This window comes from Podarcis melisellensis (genome assembly GCF_964234715.1).
Source record: "Podarcis melisellensis genome assembly, chromosome: 7".
Lineage (NCBI taxonomy): Eukaryota > Metazoa > Chordata > Lepidosauria > Squamata > Lacertidae > Podarcis > Podarcis melisellensis.
In genome coordinates, this window is record NC_138539.1 from 57,133,477 (window position 1) to 57,143,890 (window position 10,414).

The 10,414-nt window shown below is 41.8% G+C and overlaps 1 protein-coding gene across 3 annotated transcripts in view; it reads left to right on the top strand.

The window, feature by feature from the left end:
• RIPOR2 (RHO family interacting cell polarization regulator 2) overlaps positions 1-10,414 on the top strand; it is a 97,496-nt gene that overhangs the window by 18,849 nt on the left and 68,233 nt on the right. The window contains exon 1 of one of the 3 annotated variants that reach the window (XM_081919429.1): positions 8,872-9,397. The exons of the other annotated variants lie outside the window; for them this stretch is intronic. Within the exon in view, the coding sequence (XP_081775555.1) occupies positions 9,328-9,397 (70 nt within the window). The 5' untranslated portion in view covers positions 8,872-9,327. Of the gene's footprint in view, positions 1-8,871; positions 9,398-10,414 lie in introns of those variants that run through there. 3 annotated transcript variants of the gene reach the window in all.

A 10,414-nucleotide genomic window follows, 5' to 3' on the forward strand; every position in this document is an offset into this window, starting at 1 on the left:
CATAATGAAAGTTAGAATTCTGGTGGTGTAGCCATATTTGGTGTTTCCAGGTCATGCAAAATTAAAATAAGTGTCTGTGCTCTCTTTCCATTAGCTATCAAAATGAACAAAGTGTTACATTGATTCAGATGTGCTTGTATATTTGTTGATGATTCTCTGCTTCCTAAGTGGGTAAGTTTAGGCCAGTGGATAGTGTGTTGGAAAACCTTGATTAAATTTTGCCACAGTTTTGACTCGCTGATCCAATTCAGATTACACACTAAACCATGGTTATAGAAGCTAAACTGTGCTTTAGTGTAAAGTCTAGATGGGCAGACCATGGTTCACAATTGGTAGGTGAAACAGACCCTCCAGATGTAACTGGACTGCAATTCTTGTTGTCCCTGACCACTGACAATGATGGTCCACAGGTTCCTCACTTGCTGTACCTGATATTAATTAACATGAAGTTCAAGCCTTCTGCTCAGAAGTAAGTCATAGTGAACACAATGAGACTTAACTCTTGGGTAACTGGGTATAGGATTGCCTTCTCAATGGCTCACATACGAACATATAAACTGCATTAATTCAAAACTCTTTCCTTTAAATAATATAAAAACTTGTTTGGGGTATTCTGGTCTGTGACAGCTGTTTTACATCTGGAAGTTATCCCTTATTGTTCCAACTATCAAGAGATAAAATGTGTGTTTGAATTCACCCATATGCCATGAACCAATATTATTCCAAAATTTAATTATGAGCATAAGAACATAAGAGTCCCAGAGATACAACGAGTCTAGCATTCTGTTTCCCACACCTGTGACCAGCCAGCTGCCTCCGAGAAAATGCTCATGGATAATAGCTGTTGATAGACTTGCTCTTTATGAATGTGTCTAATCCCCTTTAAAACCATCTAAGCTAGTGGTCATTGCCACAAATTGCAGCAGAGATGGCACAATCCTGTGCTTGTCTGTTCAGTAGTAAGTTCCATTGGGCCGTTCTCCAGGTAAGTGTGTCTAGGATTGTAAACTCATTTCCCTAAGTTGATTATGTGTATTTTCTTTTGTCTGCCATTTCCACACATGATGCCCACTTTTATAAACCACTATTATGTTCTTCTTTGGGGATATAAACTGCAGTGTCTTCTAATAGGGAAGGTGCTCCAACTCCCTGATCATTTTACTTGCCCTTTTCTGTACCATATGCCTCTACAATATCTTTTTTGAGATGGGGCAACTAGAATGGTATGCAAAAATTCAAATGTGGTTGTGCCATAGATGAGGGCATTGCCGTGCTGAATGTTCCATTTTGACTCTTACCTAACCCCCATTTTGGAGTTTGCCTTTTTTCCCTGGCTGGTCCAAGCCGACATTTTCATTGACTGCATCTGCCTCAACCCCAATATCTCTTTCCTGTTGTGAGATGCTGTTGTGAAACATTTCATTGAATTCATTTCTGCTCTCATCATGACAGCTGTTTTGAAATGGAAAAGTGTAACTTCCTGTTCATAAAGTCTGCTTCAACTTTTTTGTTTCTTCATTTCTTCTTTGCAATCTCATCTGCATTTCCAGTGTTTAAAAATGCTATGTATTTCATGTGTTGGGTACACAATGTTCAACTGTTTTCATACTGTATCTGCCCCATATTTCTTACATTGTGTCTACTTCTGCTACTTCAGGCTTCCTTTATAAGTTAGGGTTATTACAGTAAAACAATTTCATGCTGGATTTAATTTATTTCAAATATTTTCAAAATCCAGTAAAAACCCTTGTAAGCTGCCTTCAAGACTGGTAATCCAAATTTTGTTTGGTATGTGTGTATATCCCCTCCATCCCTAATTATGAGACTGACAGCTTATACCAGACAGCTGATGTTGGACAGCTACCCAAACTGTTGGATTCATGATTCTTAGTGGGGGGAGGGGGGAGAGGATGATTAAGAAAAAATGTTCTCAATCAGTTTAGCTGTCACTGTGAAATCCTTGCAATGTAGCCAGGCTCTGGTTACATGTCAATTTAGAAATCCTGTGGCGCTGCAGCTATAACAACTTGTTAATTATTTGTGAAGTAACAGGCTGTAAGATCTCTGGCTCACATTTTTCTTACTGTACATGTTGTTGATAGGCATGTAATATGAGAATAATCCCTTTGCTAATAGGCCTTGGAGGGAACTGGGTTGAGAATTTTCAGGAGTATGAAATAATAGCACTTAAGTAAATATTGTTTAGGGGAGGGGAAAGCAATTGTTGGTATGTTTGGGATTGTTGCTGTTGTTGCTATTACTACCCCTGCATTATATCAGTCATGCAAAGCCAGGAGAAGACTGGGCCATTGCAGGTTCTTTTGCAGCTGTCCTAATGGATGAGAGAGTAGTATCATGTCATTGAAACATGGACACTACAGACAGAATGTTAATGGCTTTATAGAGCTGGGAACATAGGAAGCTGCCCTATATGGAATCAGACCATAGGTCCATCTAGCTCAATAATGTCTACACGGACTGGCAGTGGCTCTCCAGGGTTTCAGGCAGGGAACTCTCCCAACTCTACCTGGAGATGCCCAGGAATGAATCTGGGACTCTCTGTGTTCAAAGCAGATGCTCTGTCACTGAGCTATGGATCTTCCCATGGGTTCCATTTTGAGATGCTGTCCATGACTCCTAACAATGTCCGACACAGGTGGCTACAACCCTGTCCCCAAGAGTTTTTCTTCCTTCCATTGTGCCTTGAGGGAGTATAGGTAGCAGTAGTGCCAGAGGCAGAAACCAGGCAGTGGCAATTTGTTTGAATGGAAGAGTATTCAGGAGATAAATGGTGATAAGCCCTGTAGTGTCTATCTGGACTTGCACCCACAATGTAAGTACTTGGGGAGAGAGATGAGGAACAGTGGGTGCTTCCCTTCTGTAGCAAATGATCTCTGTCAGAGTCTCCACAATTGTGACCCCTGCCTTCTTTGCAGAGCTTGCACCTATCCCCAACTGCAGCTTGAGAGCCATTTTGAGAGTTTTTATAGTCAACTTCAAAGGAAGATTGCATAACCAGCCGTTCTTTGAACAGGCTATAGTATTCGCTTCTAATGCTTTGTGGCTAATGCTAAGATTGAAACAGTAGAAAAGACCTGATGGACCTAAACAGGTGTAATTCCAGTTTGACGCTGTGTTCCTGTTGTTGTTTTTTGAATTACCATCCTTAAAGCTGTAGAAATGTCAGTAACTTGGTTGGTTAGAGTGTGGAGCTGAAAGTGCCAAGGTTGAGGAGACTGCAAATAAGGAAATCAAAGAATGTGAAGGGAAATGGGCTCATTGTCCAGAAATCTATGAACTTTATTTCCCTTCAATAAATCAGTACCAGTTTCTCTTTTGTGGGCACCAAACCAACACATTCCTGCATCATTGTACTTAGTTAAAGGTAAAACCTCTCACCTCTTTGAGGTAAAGAAGGGCTAGGTGTGAAAAGAACCACAATATGAACACTTCCCTGTTTTCAACTTTCATTTGTGGGGATGACCATGCCATTTCTGAATTTCCCTTTACTTCACAATATTTCAAAATAGCATTTTGCAGTATATATTTAAGAAGCGGTTTCGCTGCTCATACCCTTGAGAGTGGAGCAATCCTGCTTTAGTAACTCTGCTGTGACCTTGGATGTTAGCTGTTTCCTGCTTATGTGATGCACCGTGGCCATATTATCAGAGTGGAAGTTGAGCTGGGTGGGCATTGCTTGTGGTCAGCTTTTCCTCCCCGCGGGTTCCGTTCCCATGTGCCCTCTTTATCTTGTGGTTTGAGAAAAAGGAAGGAAACTTTGCTGTTGAAATTGTTCAGAAGTTTCTGTACAAAGCTGACATTGGGTGTAGCAAGTATTGGCAAGTATAGGGAAATAACATTTTGCCTAAGAACTACCTGGAAGTCAAGTACAAATGTACTTGTCAGTGAGAGGCCTTCTTCTGAGGAAGTGACTATGAGTGGAAATCAGATGTTGAGCCCGTACTGATACCTCCTCCATTTCCAAGGACATGGAGAAATGGGTGTGGACAAACCTTGCAGACCCAACCCTCTCAAATGAGTGCCCATTCACTTCTCCTGCTTGCACTAAGTGTTGTGCTAACTCTGCTTTTCGAAAGGAAGGTGCAGGGGAACATCACTTGTTGCATCGTTAGCATGTGCTCAGCCATGAATCTAAACCTCTTGAGTATTTCCTGCACCTCGTCTTATATCTTGCCCGTGTACCAGTCTGATATATGCATTAAAGCCTTTGGCAGAAACAAAGCTGGGAGTTTTAGTTTTTTGTCCAGCAGTGAGGGTTAGGACACTAACCTTCTTGTAGATGCTGAGGGTTGGACCTGGAAACTTTTGCATGCAGCAAATCTGCTTTGCCACTGAGCTGTTGTCCTTGTTTATTTTCGCTAGGAGAAAAGTAGGAAGAGTGATTCTGTTGACTATCTGGGACTTCTTACCAGCTTTTGACACTTACTCATATGACATCCTTGGGTGGCAGTGTTTCGCTGTGGCTCTATGGTTCCTACCTTTCCTGAAGATTCCAGAATGTATTGGTACTTGTAGTAACTTTCTTGTGGGACTTCATATCTATGTCAGCCACCATGAGAGGTCACTTGCAGTTGTTGAGTGGGATCTCTATTTCTACTTTTCTTTTGTACCAGATGTGGTGGTGAATGACAGCATGAGGGCTGGAATTAGCAGCTTTGAAACTTAATCCAGACAAAATGGAGTAGTTCATGGTGGGTAGTCTAGACTAGACAATTAATGGAATTACTTGTTCTGGGCGAGATTCATCTCCTTGAGCCAAGTCAACATCTAGATTTTTAGGTGGAAGAAGTGGTTGGGGACATGATCTGTCAGCTTTTTGCCCCAGCTTTCCACCTTCCTGAAAATGTGAGACCCTGAAATACTGTGTTGAACTTTATGTGTGTCTGCCCTTGGAGCCAGTTCAGAAGCTTCAGTTGATGCAGAACTCATGAGGCAGATATTTGCTGCTGGGAATAACTGCAATACTGTAAGAATTATATTGGTTTCTAGACTGTCATGTTGCTGGTTCTTACTTTTGAAGTCGTTTACAGCTCCAGTGTATGTGTTGCCCCAAATTGAACCTCTCCAACCATTTAGGCCCAGTAACAAGTCTCTTCAACAGAAGTTGAATTGTCTGTAAGGCTGATAGAGAATTTTCAGTTGTGGTCTCACATCTATAAAGTTTCTTACCATCTGGGTAAGAATGTGGTCTTCTCAGAAGTGTGCTTTTGAAACTTTTAAAAATTGTTTTTATAAATATTTAGACTTCTATTGTCTACCCTCTTACCCAGGAGTAAGCTACACTGAAAATAAGGGGAGTTACTTCTGAGTATGTGTGTACAGTATAGGATTGCATTGTTTGTCCCTTTTTTACAGGCTGGGAGTTTACCTGAGCTGCATCTGTTTTATGTGATTTGAGAATAAACTTTAGATACAGCAACTGTCATATTTCATTATTGCTTTTTAATCATTCTCTTCCCCCCCCCCCATAGAACCCTTGCAAATGGAAAAGCTGAGTAAACATTTTTAAAATAAATATTACATAGCAACTATACATTTTCTAAAGAAATAATACATAGTAACAAAGTATAGGTCCTGGAGACACTGGGGCAAAATATTCAGAATATGTATAAAATGGAGTGATGTTGTCTTAAAACGTTTAAATGGAAGCATATTTTGAAGCATCTAAGCATATATTTTTTTTAATGACCAATCAGTTTTTCCCCCGGAGGCACCGTGCTTATTTATGTCATGTGCCATTGGGAATATAATTGCATTTGTCCTTAGATTTCTCTAAATGTATACCATGCGTGTACATGCAGAGTGCATTGAGATAGAAAATTTTGTTCCAGCTACCCAAGCAAATTGAGGTGAGTCTTGGGAATTTTCTTACTGTTAGGAATGAAGTGATGATGTCATTCTGCCTGTTCTGGAAGCTATTTTCCCTAGAGGCAGAGAAAGCCAGAAGGGACCATGTCCACATACATAAGGAAGGAAGGCCCACTGATCTTTCTCCATCCATTCTTCACCTCCCCCCTCTTTCCCTTTAGAGGCCAATTTCCTTGACTTTCCCTTTCCAACTTTTAGGGGGCTAAATAGCAATTAAAAATAAATAAGAGGAGCTAAAGAACAGGTGCTGGGTGTGTGTGTGTGCATGCCAGCAGCTCTTCTTTCTCTGCACATGTCATTGTGATTCTCCTCCAGCTTTCTCAGCTTATAGGTTGAAGAGCATCCATGAAGAACAGGGTTGCTCTTATGACTGTTAGTAAATCTAATGTGCAACCTAGTTCTTAAGAGCCTTATGATGACTTCTTTTTGTTTAGGGTACTGTCAGAGGTAGATTTAGGGCAGCATGATTGGTTGCCTTGCACAGGATACAGGAGCCAAGGGGGTGTCTTCCCATCACTTTCCCCAAGTACTTTTCACCTAAGAAACCACCATCTTTGTATAATCAGGCTTTGTTTTCCCAGTGATGGTTCTATATTTTTCCTCTGCTACAGAAAACTCAACTTCTCTTTCTTTCTTTCTTTCTTTTTTGTTAAGTATGAATCATTAGAAAATACTCCACAGGTTTGGGAGTTTCTTTTCACTGTTTTCTCTTCTTTTTAAAAGGTTCCTCCCCCTGGTTTCTGCCGGATTAATTACTTCCTCTTTGTACTTCTGCTAATATGATTGCCCCTCCCCCTGTAATTAGAGACATATCGTTTCCCATTGTGTGTGTGTGTTCAATTAATCAGGCTGCAAGAGGAGGGGACTGAACTTTCCTAGGGCAGCGTGGACAACATGCAACCAGAGGAAAAGTCACCGAGCGGAAGCCCCTTTGCTGGCTCACCTTGTAGCAATGGTTAAGCACCTGCAAGAGGTTGGGAGAAAGGAGAAGAGACCCATGCCTGTTGCATGGGTAGGCTATAACAGAATACATAAACACACCTAAGTGAAAATGTTCTACTGCCATTCCTGATGCAAGAAAAAAGAGGAAAAGCCACTGTCAGAGAGCACTAAGAGACTTGTATCTGGGACCGCGCCCCCCTTACTTTGACTTTACAACCTCATAGTACTTGTTGCTGCAGACAAAAGAGAAAGTTGCTAGGCTTCAAATTACAGTCACTAATGAAATGAGCAGACCAAGGATAAAAAAGGGGCCAGCATTAACCAATCTATTTATAATTTTCAAATGGGAAACCATGTTTCATCTCAAATAAAGACATCCCGCATCCTCCCCGTGTATTTTTGGAATATACTTTGTAGGATGCCATTTAAGTGGTGAAAGGCTGGCAATCAGAGAAACTTCTCTTAGGGGCCTTTGAAGTGAAGGTTGAGTCATTATTATTCATCACCAGGCTAGTTTGTGTGTTCATTTAGGTGACAGTTGTTTTCTCGAAAGAAAACAACCTCTTGATGCTTTTTAATTCCTGAAAATAAAAGAAACAAGGGCTGTCAAGGCATCCGGATGTAGTGCTTTGAAAGCAGTGTGCAAGGAAACAAATTTAAATCCAAGGGAAAAACTGAGTGGCATAAGAAGGAAAGAGCCAACAAGAACCCTGTTGAGCCATTCTTTAATGCTTCAGAAACAGTGTTATATGGCTAAGCGCAATATATCTCTTATACTACATTTGTAAATGATGTGCACTGTCTGTGCATTGCACAGTGCTGAACAAAGAAGGAATATGCTTTCATTGCTCTTCTGTGTCACCATGGCAATTTTAAAGTACAGTTCCTGTAGCATTAGTCAGAAATGCAAAGGCATAAGTTAAGGCCAGCGGACAGTATATTGGAAAACCTTGATTCAAATTTTGCCACAGCTATGACTTGCAGACCCAATTCAGATAATACACTAAACCAGGGTTATAGAAGCTAAACTGTGCTTTAGTGTAATGTCTAGATGGACAGACCATGGTTTACAATTGGTAGGTGAAACAGAAGTAGGGTTGTAGTTCAGCAGCGCTTCCAGGGCAATTTACAAAAATCATAATACAATATAGAACTGTAGAGTTGGAAGGGACCCTGAAGATTGTCCAGGCCATGCAGCTGTCCCATACAGGGATCAAACCTGCAACCTTGACATTGTCAGCACTGCGCTGCAGCCAACTTTGCTATCCAGCCTCTAGGCAATAAATTGCAACAGATTATGATAGCTAAATGGAAAGTGACTGTGACTCTCAGAGGTGTAGCTTACATTTTACTCCGGGTTATTATGGAAAAACAAGAGGCATCTAGTTGGAGAAGCTGGAATTTGGATTTACTCTGCAAGGCAGTTCTTGCAAAATAATCTGCCTAATAGAACAGACAGTTATGCTAAATAATATTCTGCTCGCTGGAGCTTGCGTGTTTATTTTATTTGATAAGAACTGGGCATTATAACAATGTAGTAAATAAGTTGCAAGTCAAATGTAGCTTGTCACTTGACAATGGCATGGTTAGTTTTTTCATGGCAAGTCCTTGAAAAGTCCATGTAGTTTCCCAGCATAATTACATGCCACAAAAAGGGCAGGTACACATTGTGCATGCCATTTCATACAATGGGATGCCTTCCATGTGGGAAATCCATAGCATGGAAGTGGCCTTACATAAGGTGCGGTGGGGGCGGCCGCCTCAGGTGTCACCACTGAGGGGGGTGACAAAATGCCAGGTGCTACTCACCGCAGGGCCTGCAGCGCACCCAAGTGACGCGTCTCTCCTGGGAGTGATGCGGTGGCTTGGGCGCCCGCAGGCTCCGCGCTGCCACAAAGGTCCGCCCATTGCCTCCCCCCCCCCAGCATAGTGTAGCTAAGTGGGAGGAGGCAGGCAGACTCCTCGGAGGCCCCACAAAGCATCCTGCCCCACCTTCCCCACCCCACAGGTGGCTGGCCCCACCCCTGGGAGCAGGGCACGTGCACCACCCCAGGCGCCGGATCGGCTTGCTCCGCTGCTGAATACACTTGATCATTTTCTCTTTGTATGTGCCAGCTTCTTAACATTACAGAACTTTACAGAATTAACCTATCCACACTTCCTTCCTCTAAACAATGCACATAAGTCAACTCTTTTCTTCGGAGCCCTTTTAGGAGTAGATTGATGTGGTGAAGTGAATTCACCATGTGTTTTCTTACACTTTGCCTCTCTTTTTTCAACTTCCTGCACCCATTAAGAAATACCCTGCTTCAGATCTCAAAAGCAACACCCAAGGTGGGGCAGAGAGGAAAACAAGACAGGCTATCATGTTCATGTAAATGAGGCTGTTTTGAGTTGTGCAGATGCGGAAGCCGCTGTCACTGGTGAACGGAAACAGCCCTGTTGTAGTACTAAAAGCAGCTTTATCATTCAATTCAGTAGTTGTTTGGCAAGCTCATGCCCAAGATGCACATGGAAGAGGAGGATCTGGCTGTCTCTGATGAAGCAGATGATATCTTCTGCGAAGGTAAATGATCTCTAACAAAGCTACTGCTGCTTTTGCCATCACATGTTGAAGATAGGGTGTCCACATTATATTTCTTAAAGGATCAAGTGTTCTTGAAGAGTCAGGAAGCTGCAGGGATGAAAACACACCACAAAGGGATGCCTTTCTCCTGTTAAATAAAAAGGCATTGTGGGTGTGATATAATGAATGAGATTCATATTAGTTACAGAGAAAGCTTACTGCAAAAGAGGGCAGTAGGCTTTAAGCTGGTCCTGCAGCCCTAGTCTGATACACGTTTACTCACAAGTAGAGTTAGGGATTTACTCCCTACCAAATATGCATAGAAAAGCTATAGAAAACTATAACACTAAATCTATAGTTGCAGGTCGCATGTCACTAAAGTGGTTGCCCTTACACATGTGCATAAACATTTGCAACTCCAACTGATGTAATTTTTAGTATGCAAGTAAAAATCAACTTCAGTGCAGCTTGGCTGGCTTAAGCAGTTGTAGATCATGTCTCCACATCTCCAGAAGTGAAGAGTATTACAACCACCTGAGAGCCATTTTCAGCTGGATTATAAAACTGTGAAAGCAACAGAGAATGATTTATCTGTCTATCATTGTTTTTGCTATCCTGTCACAGCTTTTCTTGTGTTGTATAATGTTAGGATCTGCATAGGACTATAGCACAAAGTTCAATGAACTTTTGGGTGGTTTAGCTCATGTGCTGCAAGCTGCAGTTCCCAGTTGAAATCTCAGCTTGGCTACAAACCTTTCCTCAGCATTCAGTCTCCAGTCTATATTAGGGAGCTAATAAAGTTGACCTATTTTACAGTGTACCTGGAACACCAGGATTTTGCTACATAAATGTAAGAGACCCTCTGGGCCCACCACCCATGATATCCTGATAACAGCATGGTAGGGAGGTAGGATGGGTGGGGTATATATTTGTGGGACCCATCTCTCTTGCTGAATTTGTATTTTCTTCTGTCTGGAACATTTGGAACAGTTTTGCTTGTTTTATAATTGCAGTGGT